Source organism: Muntiacus reevesi, chromosome 1 (assembly GCF_963930625.1).
Source record: "Muntiacus reevesi chromosome 1, mMunRee1.1, whole genome shotgun sequence".
Taxonomy (NCBI): Eukaryota; Metazoa; Chordata; class Mammalia; order Artiodactyla; family Cervidae; genus Muntiacus; species Muntiacus reevesi.
Window position 1 is genome coordinate 82,558,497 of NC_089249.1, and position 15,649 is coordinate 82,574,145.

The 15,649-nt window shown below is 34.5% G+C and overlaps 1 protein-coding gene across 5 annotated transcripts in view; it reads left to right on the forward strand.

Annotated features, from left to right (window-relative positions):
* GOLPH3L (golgi phosphoprotein 3 like) overlaps positions 1-15,649 on the forward strand; it is a 54,885-nt gene that overhangs the window by 2,964 nt on the left and 36,272 nt on the right. For all 5 annotated transcript variants that reach the window (XR_010658883.1, XM_065904826.1, XM_065904812.1 and 2 more), the window contains 11 exons: positions 1,375-1,438; positions 1,841-1,877; positions 4,023-4,043; positions 4,310-4,336; positions 5,622-5,689; positions 6,172-6,323; positions 7,567-7,826; positions 9,306-9,372; positions 9,461-9,534; positions 10,349-10,432; positions 14,283-14,354. Coding sequence is in view for 4 of the 5 variants with exons in the window: in XM_065904826.1 (XP_065760898.1) it covers positions 1,375-1,438; positions 1,841-1,877; positions 4,023-4,043; positions 4,310-4,336; positions 5,622-5,689; positions 6,172-6,323; positions 7,567-7,826; positions 9,306-9,372; positions 9,461-9,534; positions 10,349-10,432; positions 14,283-14,354 (926 nt within the window). In the remaining variant the exon portion in view is untranslated. The remainder of the gene's footprint in view (positions 1-1,374; positions 1,439-1,840; positions 1,878-4,022; positions 4,044-4,309; positions 4,337-5,621; positions 5,690-6,171; positions 6,324-7,566; positions 7,827-9,305; positions 9,373-9,460; positions 9,535-10,348; positions 10,433-14,282; positions 14,355-15,649) is intronic.

The following is a 15,649-nucleotide window of genomic DNA, read 5'->3' on the forward strand; positions in this document are numbered from 1 at the left end:
TTAAGTTTCATTCATTTTGTAGCTTGGATTACTACCTTTTTTTTTGCTGAATAATATTCCATGGAATATTCCATGAAAAAAAAAGGTAGGACTGATGTTGAAGCTGAAACTCCAATGCTTTGGCCACCTCATGTGAAGAATTGACTCATTGGAAAAGACACTGATGCTGGGAGGGATTGGGGGCAGGAGGAGAAGGGGACGACAGAGGATGAGATGGCTGGATGGCATCACCAACTCAATCGACATGGATTTGGATAGACTCCAGGAGTTGGTGATGGACAGGGAGGCCTGGCGATTCATGGGGTCACAAAGAGTTGGACATGACTGAGCAACTGAACTGAACTGAATTCCATTTTATGAATATTCCATGTTTTGCTTATCTACTACCAGTTGATGAATATTTGGATTGTTTCCACTTTTGACTTTTCAAATAATGCCACAATTATATACAAATTTTTGTGTGGACATCTAAGTGATTTTTTAAAGTATATTCAATACCTTTGAAAGCACTTAATCATAAAATTTTCCCTCAATCTCTCAAGTATAATATCACCTGACATTACATTTATAATGATGAAATAAATAGGTAAAGACATCCTATTACTTATAGTCTCCTACAGTGGTAGTATATGTTCTTGTGTTATTTTAAGGAAGTGAAAGTAATATAGCTATTTTATACTATAATAATGACTTACTATCACATAATGTGTACCTTATATTGTTCACCAAATTTGTTGGCAATATGTTAAGCAACATGTGTGATATCTTGTTAGTTCATATTACAGGCCTATGAGTTAGATGTTATTCCTGTTTTTCACGTATGAAACCTGAGACTGATTGATCTTAGTTCTTTCCACTGTACTACTAATTGTTTCCTTGCTGGACTCTGTCTGATAGCCTTTTAACTTCTTGGTGTTTTGCAAGTATTTAATTGGGATAAGGGACCAGAGCAAATTTTCTAAGTTTCTTAGATAACAATGGCATAAAAGCATTATATCTAAGTGTTCTATAGCTTTTAAAATGGAAAATTTTTTCTATCCACCAACATGCATCCTAAGCAATTATGATTTTATTTTATAAGGATAAAAAGATGATTTGTTTCCATGCAACCTTTCTTTCGTTAATTTTATTAACATCAATCATCTGGAAGTTCATTGCTATTAATAATAAATCTGTAATACACAACTGAAGAAAGTAATCTTCATTTTAGTTTTTCAGTTCAGTTCAGTCACTCAGTCGTGTCCCGACTCTTTGCGACCCCATGAATAGCAGCACACCGACCCTTCCTGTCCATCACAAACTCCCAGAGTTTACTCAAAGATTTTAGATGCTTACTAATCTTAAGTACCTCTGTATCCTTGTTTTTGTATTTAGATCTTTGTGTCAAAATTCTGAGAGAAGATAAAAATTGTCCAGGATCTACACAGTTAGTGAAGTGGTAAGTAAAATAAATAATGAAAGGAAATTATTTTTCTTAAATCATATTTTTTTGGTACCTTATATACATTTAAGTGTTTAACCCAGTTTTAGTGATTTCCCCCTTTAACACTGGATGCTACTTCTGCAGATCTTCGGATTTTTGCATTAAAATTTTCTTTATTTCAGACTCCATGTAAGCAGGCTTAATTTTCCTATTTTGTTCCTCTGTCTTCCTTTTTTTCATCCCCTATTGACATTTTATATTTCTACCACATTGTTTTGTTTTATTGTTGAAGCTAGTAAATAAGGGAGCTTCATTATTAATAATAATTGTGTATTAGTAATGAGATAATGAGACATTAAAAGAACTATTTTCTGGAAGTGCATTCAGTCTAAAAATGAATCCTTGATTATTTTTTAGGATGTTAGGATGCTATGATGCTTTACACAAAAAATATGTAAGTCAGTATCTCTTTATTCTTTTTTTTCATAGTTTATATTCTACAAATGTAACAGTAGTTACCATATAGTAAAAGATTAATTTAAACTAACTTGGGTATAGACCAGCCCAAAGCTAAAAATTTGAATATTTTAAAGATTAATATTCAACTTATTTAAAGCTAACAGAATTATTACTTAACAAATTTTGACAAGCCAGTTTTGATTATTAGCACTCTTTTGCCATGCCCTTCTCCAGGAGATCTTCCCCATCCATGGACTGAACCTGTATCTCTCATGTCACCTGGTATTGGCAAGTGAGTTCTTTACTGCTAGCACCACCTGGGAAGCCCCATTTGCATTAATAACATACATTAACTTATTAAAACTTAATGAATTAAAACATCCTTTGAAATAGTTTTTTCATTAGTTTCACATGCCTTCTAAAATCATATTTATACTAATAATTTAATAAATTATTCTTCATGAGAGTTTAAAAATAAACTTACATGTAGTCTAGGTTAAACAGTGATTAGGCTTTGTGTATACTTACTGAGCTTACATTTATATCAACAAAGCAATTCTAACTCTAAGAAATTATGAAAAAGATAGAATTTTATCCATGGTTACCAGCCTTCTTCATTAAGACATTATGTTTTTAATATTCATAAAAAGAGTGCCTGTTCTGTGCTGGGCACATATATTCTAGGTAGGAGCTGGTAAGTTAAAATGGTCAACAAGACAGAGAGGGCCTCTTCTGTAATGGGAAAACAACCAATAAAACCAGGAGATTAGATAACATCCAATTGTGTTAAATGCCATTAACATTTTAAGAAAAAGGATGTGGCAAATGGAGAGGTGGTGTAACTTTAGATTGGGTAGTCTGAAGAACTTCTCTGAGGAGGTGCATGTCAATGTATGGCAAAAACCACTACAATATTGTAAAGTAATTAGCCTCCAACTAATAAAAATAAATGAAAAAAAAAAAGAAGAAACCAACTAGGCATTGATATTGGGAAAATATTCCTGACAGAGCATCAAATGCAAAGAGTTGGAAGGGAATTTGGCCAGTTCAAGGAATAAAAAGAAGGCCAGAATGATTGGAGTGTGATGAGCAGAGCAAGAGAGTGACAGGAGATGAACCTGTGAAGATAGACAGGGCCAGAGCATTCAGGGCTGAGTAGGTAGGGCTTGGACTTTATTTTAGGTACAGTAAAAGCCATTTGAAAGATTTGAGTAGAAATGTATCATCATTAGATTTATATTTTAAATTAAAAGAAAAATCACTTTGCTATTTAGAGAATATGCCATCAAAGAAGAATAAGATTGTAATTAAGGTCAATAGCACTTAATCCATTTACTGAAGTACTGATGAAAAATAATGGTGTCTTAGACCAGGATGGGGCTTCCCTGGTGACTCAGTGGTAAAGAATCCTCCCGCAATGCAGGACACCCAGGTTCGATCCTTGGGTCAGGAAGATCCCCTAGAGGAGGGTGTGGCAACCCACTCCAGTATTGTTGTCTGGAGAATCTCATGGACAGAGGAGCCAGGCAGGCTACAGTCCATACAGTTGCCCAGAGTCAGACACGGCTGAAGCAGCTGAGCACACACACACATAGACCAGGATGACAAAGGAAAAAAATGAAAAGATTCAGGATATATCTGACGTAACTGATTGGATTTATTGATAGATTGGTTCTGGAGTATAAGAAAAGATCCAAGTTAAGGGTGACTTGGATTTTGGCAGATTACTAGAGTGAATGATTTCCTGTGATTCTCTATTCCGATAGGCCCCAAAGCTTTTTCCCTTTACTCAATGAGCAGGGCCCTGAACTGTTTTTCTCATCTCAAAACCAGTTCTCATATTGGGTAAGATTTAATGAGTTATTTCACAATATGTATTTTCCTTGTAACTGGCAGTAATGCCTCATTTGCTTAAGTCAGTGATAGGAATTTCAACCTTCAATAAAATAACTAGAAATAGATATTTGGAGGAATAGTGAAGGATATCTGAGATACTGTTTTACCTGCAATAAATGAAGTTTGTTTTCTGTGAGATTATTTTTATTAGGAATAAATGTTGAAATAGGACAAATAATTTTTATGATCTATCATGCAAATATATAGAATAAAAATAAGATTTTTGTTCTTTGTTATATTTCAGCTGAGGATGGTTGTTCTAGCTGTAAGTATTTTTAAATTGTATGTCCCTTATAAAAGACTGTTAAATTCAGCCTTGCTTAATTAGATAATGTTGAAACAATCTGTTTATTATATCATTTGATACAAACCACTGATCTGTTCATTAGAAAAAAGTAATATTTGTTGCGGGGGAGGGGTGGGTTCTGTATTTTGTTTTACTGAATTCATTTAATATTTTAGTCTAAATATCCAGTTTAGTTCTCCTTATATGTAACTTATGTAACTCAGTTTTAAATTATTTTTAAATAGGTGTACACCAATCCAGAAGACCCTCAGGTATGTTTAAGTTAGTAAAGAAACATAATGCCTCTAATATCTATAAGTAACATAAAAGTATAATATTTTCTAATGCTTTAATTGTGCTTATGTCAATGCACTTTCACATATATTTTCACATTTGAACTTCATAAAGACTTCTGAATTAAGACAAGGCTTGTATTGTTACCCTTAAACAGATTAACACCCTTAACTATAAGGGAGATTGTGTGACTGATTCAAGGCCACAAAGATACAAACCATTAGAAATAACCTAAATCTCCTGACTTCTGATCTTTTACAGTGTTCTTATTTTTAATGATATTCTTTTTATAGAATTATAAAAGGAGTTGAGTTTTAGAAAAATAAGATATTAATCCTTAATCTTTGACTGTAAATCCTAATCCGGTCACGTCTACCTGTTCATCTGACAATTAAAGAAAGGGTTATAAGAAATGAAAGGGAAAACCAGAAGACAAGAAACAAAAGGGTGTACTTCCCTGCTGATCCAGGGGTTAGGAATCCACATGCCAATGCAAGGGACACAGGTTTGATCCCTGGGTTAGGAGGATCCTATATGCCCTGGAACTGCTAAGCCAGTGCTGCACAACTACTGAGCCCACACACCTGGAGCCTTTTCTAAATTTTTTTCTGCCTTTTCTAAATCCACCTTGTACATCTGGAAGTTCTCAATACTGGTACCGTTGAAGCCTAGCTTAAAGGATTTTGAACATTACCTTGCTAGCATGTAAAATAAGTGCAACTGTATAGAAGTTTGAACATTCTTTGGTATTGCCGTTCTTTGGAGTTGGAATGAAAACTGATCTTTTCCAGGCCTGTGGCCACTGCTGAGTTTTCCAAATTTGCTGGCATATTGAGTGCAGTACTTTAGCAGCAGTATCTTTTAGGATTTGAAATAGCTCACCTGGAATTTCATCACCTCCACTAACTTTGTTTGTAGTAATGCTTGTGCTTACCCTATAATAAGAATTTAAGTCCTGTGCTTAACCATTCTGTTAGTGGAAGAGATGTGCTACCTCCTTTACCTGCCTATGAAGGAGTTCCTGCCCTCTGGTATGTAAAACATAAATTGCAGTGAGTGGGGAATAAGTATCTTACCGGCAATGAAGTCCCAAATCCCAAACCCTGGGAATTGACTATTTAGGATTGGAAAGTTTCAATGGATGAATATGGATTATCATGTAGAAAGAATTATTAAATGGTGAGACATAAAAAAATCCATATATAGCTACTTAGCCACCAGTATTATATATCAGATTCGTAACTATGATATTTTCTACTTTAGACAATTTCAGAATGTTACCAATTTAAATTCAAGTACACCAGTAATGGACCAGTCATGGACTTTACAAGGTAATTATTATTCTATGGTTTTCTCTTCATATTGCAGATTACCACTTATTCATAATAATACTGTATAGCTAAACTTTAGAAATAATTCTGAAACTTCTCGAACATCCCTAATGTACTATCAAGGATACAAAATATCTTTCGAGTGGCTGCAAGCCAGAATTCTGCAGATAATTGTATATATTTTAATTGCGAAACAGAGCCAAAGAGTAGGAAATCTATTGTATGCTTACGTGATTAGAAATATAATAAAATTCATCATTTGTTTCCTTTAAAAAACAGCTTACATAAAATATGTAGTAAATTAGTTTAGAATTATAATATTAGCAATGATATTAAATGTTTTATAATAATGGTATTAAACACATGAAATCATAACTTTTAACTTAACACATTAATAGGAATAAGAATCTTAAGTAGTAAAACATGAAGTTACATTATTAGAAGCTGTGGATGTCATAAAAGAAACTGTGATTCTTTTCTAGTAAAAACCAAAGCAATGAACCTAATATGTCATCTGCTGACACCAAGAAAGCAAGTATTCTTCTCATTCGCAAGATTTATATTCTAATGCAAAATCTGGGACCTTTACCTAATGATGTTTGTTTGACCATGAAACTTTTTTACTACGATGAAGGTACTATTTCCAGATCATCCTGTTTTAGTTGGTACCTTATTAGTGAAACAGTTGGTTTCCATCCCAAGTATTTTTAGGCACCTAAATTGTTTTTTTTAATATATATATAATATTTTAATTATAAATTTTCGATTTCATGTTGATATTTGAATAAACGTACACTTCTCCAGTAATCAGAACATGTCCATTGGAAGCTCAGCCTCATTCATAACTAAAGAAATGAAGCAATGATATAACCAGTTTTCACTTACCAGATCATACAACTTATAAAATCATTATTGGCAGGGGTGTGGGGGGAAGCAAACACTTTTGTATACTCTTGAGAGAATGTAACCATTAATGTGCCATGTAACATTTTAAGAGGACTATTTGGCAATATAAAAATTTTAAGTGCTGCTGCTGCTGCTAAGTAGCTTCAGTAGTGTCCCACTCTGTGCTACTCCATAGACGGCAACCCACCAGGCTCTGCCGTCCCATATTCTCTTTACCTTTTTTTCCCCCACATTCTCTTTAATCCAGAAATTCTGTAGCTAGAAAAGTATCTTGGGAATATACATAGACAAATATGCAAGGTTATATGTTTATGCATTATTGCATTTGTTAAACTGGAAACAAACTGGAAATTTAACCTTGAATGTTCTTTATTGGAGGATTGAGTAAATTATAGTGCATCTATATAATAGAATGCTGTGCAAGCTATTTAAAAGAATGTGCTGATAAATTGTTATCCAAAAAATATTAAAAGCAGATTAAAAAGTGATGTTGAAAGCAGCTAGGTACAGAAGACTATGACTTCATTTGTGCTTTTTAAGAATATATATATATATATATATATATTTCATGCATAGTATCTTCTAGAAGAACACAAAGCATCAACAATAACTAACATTTACTGAATACTTTTTCTGTGTCAGTTCTGTTCTGATCATTTATAGACTTCAGTAGCACAGTGACCCTATGAGGTCGGTACTAATATTTTCCCCGCTTGACAGATGAGGAAACCGAATCAAGAATGACAAATAGTTTCCTCAAGTCACATAGCTAGTCAAATGTAAGTAAAAAAGTTTACCTTGAAGGAATAAAACAGGAACTTGGAGATAGTAGGAGACTGCATTTTACTTATTACTATATGTCCTTCTATACTATTTAAAACTTCTTTAATATGCTGTATATTCTAATAATAAAAATCAATATATTTTCTTCAATTTCATGAACAGCATAGTTTATACTTACTTTACTGCAGTTACACCCCCAGATTACCAGCCTCCTGGTTTTAAGGATGGTGATTGTGAAGGAGTGATATTTGAAGGGGAGCCTATGTACTTAAATGTGGGAGAAGTTCCAACACCTTTTCACACTTTCAAAGTAAAAGTGACCACTGAGAGAGAACGAATGGAAAATATTGGTTCAGGTATATTATCACCAAAACAATTAAAAACACCACTTCAAAAAATTCTTACGGACAAAGATGATGTAGAAGATGACCAGGAGCATTATACAAGTGTAAGTATATTTAAAGAGTTAGAAAGTACAGTAGTAATGAATGTTTTATTCAATTCTGAGTACTTTAATAGGTGTAAATACTTATTATCACCATAAACTCAAGTTTGAAAGGTACTGTAAAGAAGGTTTAGGTTTGTGGTTTCAAAACTTTTCATGTGGGTGCAAAGAATATTATTCTCAGAAATTTAAAAGCACAACTATTGTGAATGAAGTAGGGAATGGTCCTGGAGACCCAGCCATTCACCATCTCACCTACCCAGCCAATGGTCCTGGAGGCCCAGCCATTCACCATCCCACCATCTCATGGTGAACTCTTAAGAAAACCCCTTTGGAGCATAATTTGAAAACCATGGAATCCCCGGGTGGTCCTGTGGTTAGGACTTGGCACTTACACTATCTGGGTCTGTGTTCAGAAAAAGAAAAGAAAACCACTGAATGACTCCAGTCACCCAGACTAATGCTGGAATCTTTTCTTCATCACTCCTATTAAGTGCTCATATAAGCCTGTGGTTGAATTTCTTCAGGGTCTGAAAACTCAGTGTCCTGAGGAACTTAGAAGTTCCTGGAATGCAGGATAAGTGTCTTATTCAGCTTTGTATTTCTTCTGTACCTAGCATTTAGATTTACAGAATGTATTCTCATTATTGGTTGGTTGAATGGATGAATTGAAGTATTTAAAAAGCTTTTTTTTTAAATTATAGCCTCATTCCCAGAAAATCTTCCATCATTGTTGTGTGTGTTCTTTAATCTCACCTTTGTGGTTTTCTCTTGCCTCATTTTATTCTAAATTATGATCACAGTTCTTGTGATAGGGACTAACTATTCTGTTTTAGGCTCTGTAGCCAAATCCTTACAAACAGAAAACTCAAATTTCAACCAGTTCAGTCAAGAAAGAATCGTCTTCCTAAAACCTAAATGCCAGTCTTGCTTTATAAACAAATATGGCTGGGGTTTATGAAGCATTCTTTAAAATATTTAAAGCTCTTTGACATATGTCACAAGGGGAATAATAATTATAAAGTATACATCAAACCTTTGCTATTTCTGTCATACCATAACTGTGCTTATCCTTTCCCAACTCACTGAAGAGAGTTCAGAGTTTATACTAGTATCTATACAGAAATTTCAGAGCTACAGAAGTTGTAGCTTATTGTGTCACCATGTCTAATTCAATGCTGTCAAACAGTAGTAAGATCTGGGGTTCTTAGAATCATCATACGTTTTTCAAAAAGTTGTATATTTTTACTACCTACTTTCAAGCAATCTTGCAAAGTAAAGAAAAATAGGATTTTATACTTTGGATAAATAAGTATCCTTATTTTAAGTATAGGACCGCTTTATTTGTAGAAAGCATGAGGTCATTGTAGTGTTATGTTATATTTAACCTTCATGTAAAACAAGCTTGTTAATAAATACTGCCCAGTTGCTTTAATTTCTTTTTGGAATGTGTCCATTTTTTTCCTTCATGTAATTATGTAGGATGAGTTTGACACTGATACTAAAATGGAAGAGCAGGAAAAAAACCCTGGCTATTCTGTACATAGAGGTGAGAAGTTAATGAAAATGTAAATTAATTCACTTTCAATTCAGCTTTATACCATTTTAACTCTTTTAATTATTTATTTTTTTAACAGAACCAAGTTTCATTTGTGAGGAAGATGAAGTGAAATCTAAAGGAAGTCCAGATTTTTCAATTTCTCATTCTCAGGTATAAACTTTGCAGTTCTATCTCACTTTTAACTTGAATTTTTTCAAAAGACAGGCTCTTATATGCTTATCTGGTTATTTCTCAGATTTTCTTATATTCTAGGTATTTTAGAATAAAATTAGTTATTAAGAATGCTTACTAACAAAATTTGGGAATTATATGTTGAAAAGTTTTGAGTGTATTATTGTTTGATTTGTTTAGTAATAAACCTAAATACTGTTCAAAGAATCTCAGAATTTCAGAGGTAAATAGAATCTTAAGTAATTATTAATTTAACTCAACCACCCTTTGTATTTGCAAATGGAATATATGGTACATTTTTGTTGCCTTGGAGCAGAACATGTTTAATTTTGTTTTCTATATATAGTAAAATCTTGAAATAACATTTAGAAAAAATCAACATGAAAATAATGGGGCTGATGATTGCCTACCTTCTTCTGCACAGCCCTTCTCCAGTGGGTGTGGAGTGAAGTTCTTATGTTTTGAAAGAGTGGTATATAGTGATAATTTCGATCTTTCTCAATTCAGTGAATGGTCAATGTACAGTATACAGTGTCAGTTTCAGTACCTTTAGCTTTGTACTTTTTTTTTTATTTTTTATTTATTTTTTATTTTTCAGTGGGTTTTGTCATACATTGATATGAATCTAGCTTTGTACTTTTTATGGAAGTAAGAATCAACACAAAATTACTGACTTTCATTAACTCAACATAGCAAGACCCTAAATTTTATGTGATTGAATTTTTGACCCCCATTATTATGAAAAGCTTCTTGTATTATTATAGTGGTTTCATGTAATTATTTTCTTTTCTAGGTTGAGCAGTTAGTCAGTAAAACATCTGAACTTGATGTGTCTGAAAGCAAAACAAGAAGTGGAAAAATTTTTCAGAATAAAATGGTAAAAGCATCTCTTTAGATTTGATTTCATTCTAACCTTGTAATTTTCCCTGTAGTTGAGTTTATTTTGCTTTTAATACTTCATTTATTGGACCAACATTTAGTAAGCAAATACTATTAATATGTGTCACTTTACTAGGTACTGGAAATATAATATGCTCTTAACTTAAAGTTTAGTAATTTGAGGTAAACAAGCAGTGGTATAGCACTATGATAGCAGTCAGAATAGGCTACATAGAGATACAAAGGAAAGAATGGTTAATTTTACTGAAGGTGCAGTGGAGAGGGAAATCCAGAAGAAGCTTTGAGAAGTGACACTATCCTCCAGACTCCCAAGGAAATTTCCAAGAATGCTTAAGTGTTCCCATGTTCTATCTTGTGAATTGGTTATGTTATTAATAATCCATTAAAAATGATTATACATTAAAATATATATACATACATATCTTACATGAAGTGAATCTCATATTTTAAGGAAAAAACACCGCTCCTTTATTTTAGTTTTTTATATGAGTTATACTAAATAGAGATTTGGGCTTCCCAGGTGATACTAGTGGTAAAGAACCCTTTTGCCAATGCAGGAGACGCAAGAGAACATGAGTTCCATCCTTGGGTCAGGAAGATCCCCTGGAGTGGGAAGTGGCAACCCACTCCAGTATCCTTGCCTGGAGGATCCCATGAACAGGGGAGCCTGGCGGACTGTGGTCCATAGGGTCACAAAGAGTAGAATGCAATTGAGGCAACTTAGCATGTATGCAAATAGAGGTTTATATTTTATTTTAGGTCTTTTAAGTTACTCTCCGAGGTTCAAAGGTAAATAAAAAGCATTCTATAAAATATATGAGCTATTATATCAGGGAATTCCCTGGCAGTCCAGTGGTTATGACTCCATGCTTTTGCTGCAGGGGCACAGGTTTAATCCCTGGTCAGGTAGCTAAGATCCCACATGCTGCACAGCTCAACAACAAAAAAGATATCCAAAGTTAGGAAACAAATGGCACACTCTAACAGTGGTATGCTGGAGGATTTCTTTCCCCCTCTTCATTCAGTGACATCATGTTTTTCCTACCTAGCTTGAAACTGGACGTAATGAAAGTATTCACAGCATTGTTGTTGTTCAGTAGCACAGTCATGTCTGACTCTTTGCAACCCCATGGATTGCGGCACGCCAGGCTCCCCTGTCCTTCACCATCTCCCAGAGTTTGCTAAACTCATGTCCATTGAGTCATTGATGCCATCCAACCATCTCATCGTCTGTCATCGCCTTCTCCTCATGCCTTCAGTCTTTCCCAGCATTGGGATCTTTTCCAACGAGTCGGCTCTTCATTCCAGGTGGCCAAAGTATTGGAGCTTTAGCTTCAGCATCAGTCCTTCTAATGAATATTCAGGGTTGATTTCCTTTAGGATTGCCTAGTTTGATCTCCTTGCTGTCCAAGGGACTCTCAAGAATCTTCCCCAGCACCACAGTTCGAAAGCATCATGTAAGTCTTCAGTGCTCAGCCTTCTTTATGGTCCAGCTCTCACATCCATACATGACTACTGGAAAAACCATAGCTCTAACTAGATAGACTTTTGTCGGTAAAGTGATGTCTCTGCTTTTCAACATGCTGTCTAGGTTGGGCATAGCTTTTCTTCCTAGGAGCAAGTGTCTTTTGATTTCATGGCTGCTGTCACCATCTGCAGTGATTTTGGAGTCCAAGAAAATAAAATCTGTCACTGTTTCATTTTTTCCCATCTATTTGCTGTGAAGTGATGGGACTGGATGCCATGATTTTAGTTTTTTGAATGTTGAGTTTTAAGTCAGCCTTTTCACTCTTCTCTTTCATCTTCATCAGGAGGCCCTTTAGTTCCTCTTTGCTTTCTGCCATCAGGGTGGTATCATGTGCATATCTGAGGTTGTTGATATTTCTCTCAGCAATCTTGATTCCAACTTCTTTTTCATACAGCCCAACATTTCACATGATGTGCTCTACATATAAGTTAAATAAGCCGGGTAACAATATATAGCCTTAACATACTCCTTTCCCAATTTTGAAGTAGTCCATTGTTTCATGTCCAGTTTAACTGTTGCTTCTTGACCTGCATACAGGTTTCTCATGAGGTGGTCTGGTTCTCCCTTCTCTTGAAGAGTTCTGCATAGTTTGTTGTGATCCACACAGTCAAAAGCTTTGGTGTAGTCAATGAAGCAGAAGTAAATGTTTTTCTGGAATTCCCTTGCTTTTTCTATGATCCAGGGGATGTTGGCAATTTGCTGTCTGGTTCTTCTGCCCTTTCTAAATCCAGCTTGTGCATCTGAAAGTTCTTGGTTCGTGTACTGTTGAAGTCTAGTTTGAAGGATTTTGAACATTACCTTGCTACCATGTGAAATGAGTGCATTGTACAGCAGTTTGAACATTCTTTGGCATTGCACTTCTTTGGAATTGGAATGAAAACTGACCTTTTCCAGTCCGTTGGCCATGCCTTAACCTCAGGATTTATTTCTCCCAGAGAACTGGTTGTTAAATAGTAACCAGAACACCACTGATGATAGTACCATTTTTAGGTGTCCTTCCCCCCCCCCCCACATTCTTGATGGAAAGTTAGAACTGGGAAGCAAGAAATAAAAGAATTTCAAAAATTACTACCTCTTGCAGCAAAATGTTCTTTCTAGGCAGCTTCTATTTAAATGAGTATCCTTTACTATCCTTTACTCCACCGAAGTACTCCTAATTTTGTCAGTAGTGACTGAATTATGGCTAGAAACAGGCAGGAAGTGAAAATATTTAATATATATAATAAGGCAGTTATTGAAAAGTACATTTTGAGCGTCAGAAAATAAATACGTACTTTTAGAGGATAATACTATGACAACTAATAACTTGTCACCATCTAATATTCATTTTAAAAGCTGTATATGTAGCATTATTCACAATAGCCAAAAGATGGGGGAAAAGCCCTAAATGTTCCTAACAGATGAATGGATAAACAAAATGTGGTGTATCCATACAGTAGACTATTATTATTCAGCCATAAAAAGGAATGAAGTATCAGTCCATGCTACAACTTGGATGAACCCTGAAAACATTATGCTCAGTGAAAGAAACCAATCATACACATACACATGCAAAAGTATTGCATGGTTCCATTTATATGAAAGTCCAAAATAAGGATTTCTGTAGAGACAGTCTTAATGCTGGTGGAAGAATGGGGGAATAGTGGAGTGATAGCTCCACCCCATGGACTGTAGCCTAACAGGCTCCTCTGTCCATGGGATTTTCCAGGCAAGAATACTGGAGTGGGTTGCCGTTTCCTTCTCCAGGAGCTCTTCCCAACCCAGAGATTGAACCTGGGTCTCCCTCATTGTAGGCAGACACTTTACCGTCTAAGCCACCAGGGAAGAGTACAGGATTTCTTTTTAGAGGATATATTGTGTGCTCAGTCATGTCCAACTCTTTGGAGCTTCATGGACTGTAGCCTGCCAGGGTCCTCTGTTCATAAAGTTTTCCAGGCAAGAATACTGAAATGGGTTGTCATTTCCCACTCCAGCGGATCTTCCCAACCAGGGGATCAAATTCAGGTCTCATGTGTCTCCTGCATCGTCAGGCAGATTTTTTACCACTAGTGTCATTGGGGAAGCCTTTTAGAGGGTGAAAGTGCTCTAAAATTGACTGCGGTGATGGTTGCACAACTCTGTGACTATACTTAAAGTCACTAAAGTTTGTATATTTTAAATAGATGAATTTTATGTATCCTAATTATATCTCAGTAAAGTTGTTTTTTTTAAAAACTGCATATAGTTGCCTGTGGTTGAACAATCATGCTGATTGTTCTTTGAGAAATAACCAGTTGGTAATTATTCTTTCTTTGTGGAGGCTAATGGAAATCAACAAGTAAAATCTTCTAAGGAAAATCGGAAGAGAACTCAGCTTGAATCTGGGAAAACAGTAAGTCTTATAATAATATATAGGTTGAATGAAATGGCAAGTATCAGAATATTATTGCTGTAGATTAAGTTAATGATAAATATGATATCCCTGGATATACCTCAGAGCTCTAGTTTTCAGATCTTGTCTAAATATATTTGATTCTAAAAAATTGGGTGATTTTAAAATAAAATGTGGTACATTGTTTTATTAATTTTCCCATGTAAACATTTACTGTCTTATTCCATGAATGATTTGAAATAGTTGGAAGAATGTATAAAGTAAAAATCAACATCAGGAAAAATATGAATAGAATAAGAAAAAAATGAGAGTACAAGAATACTCAGGCCATTTTATTTATGTAGAATTAAAATTGGGCCACAGATTTGATCTGAGCTTTCTACAAATTAAAACTAAAGTAGAAACAAGATAAGTTACTAAATCCACATGTTCTCTAAAAATACAGCATCTCCTCTTAGTACCTTAGAAAATTTTCCCGACCTAAATTCTGTAACAAGTTGTATTATGTTTGGAACCTTATTTTAGCAAATCAGATAATGTATTTGTCATTTCTGAGATGAATATTTATATGTTTTCAACCAGAATTTTGAACATTATTAGTAGGTTAAAATTAGACAACTTAGGGACTTGCTTGGCAGACCAGTGGTTAAGACTCCACATTTCCAGTGCACGAGGTGTGGGTTTGATCCTTGGTCTGGGAAATAAGAACATACATACCATGTGGCATGGCCAAAAAGTAAAAACCTTTTTAAAAATTAGATAACTGAAAAAAAATAAATAAAAATTAGATAACTGAAAACTTGACAACTTTTGAAAATCATATGTTAAAGGGATAGTCTCAAAGATATAGTTGGTTAATCCTGTTTTCAATTTATGTATCTTAAAAAGGAAATGGAATAACCTGACATTTCACTAATAGATTAGTTTCTTTAGTTTTTCCCAATATTTTAAGCCTTGATTTTTTTCTGCAAAATCATAATCCATTTTGTATCATTAGTGAGCTTTACCAGAGAAATAAAAACTCTGTAATTCAGAATCTTGTTAACAATTTTCCTAATTCATCCTCCCATTCATTCAAGGGTACATTGAATGTCTAAAATTATCAGGCACTGCTAAATACCAATGAAACAAAAAGCAAAACATGATTTAAATCTTACATGATGCCAAAGTGAAATGTTTCTCTATTTGCATCTCATTTTTTAATCTTCCCCCCTTCTCACTCCCCTCAAAATATTTTACTGTTTTGAGATGGTGGTTCAGTTTCTAACTCATCTCCAACTCTTTGCAACCCCATG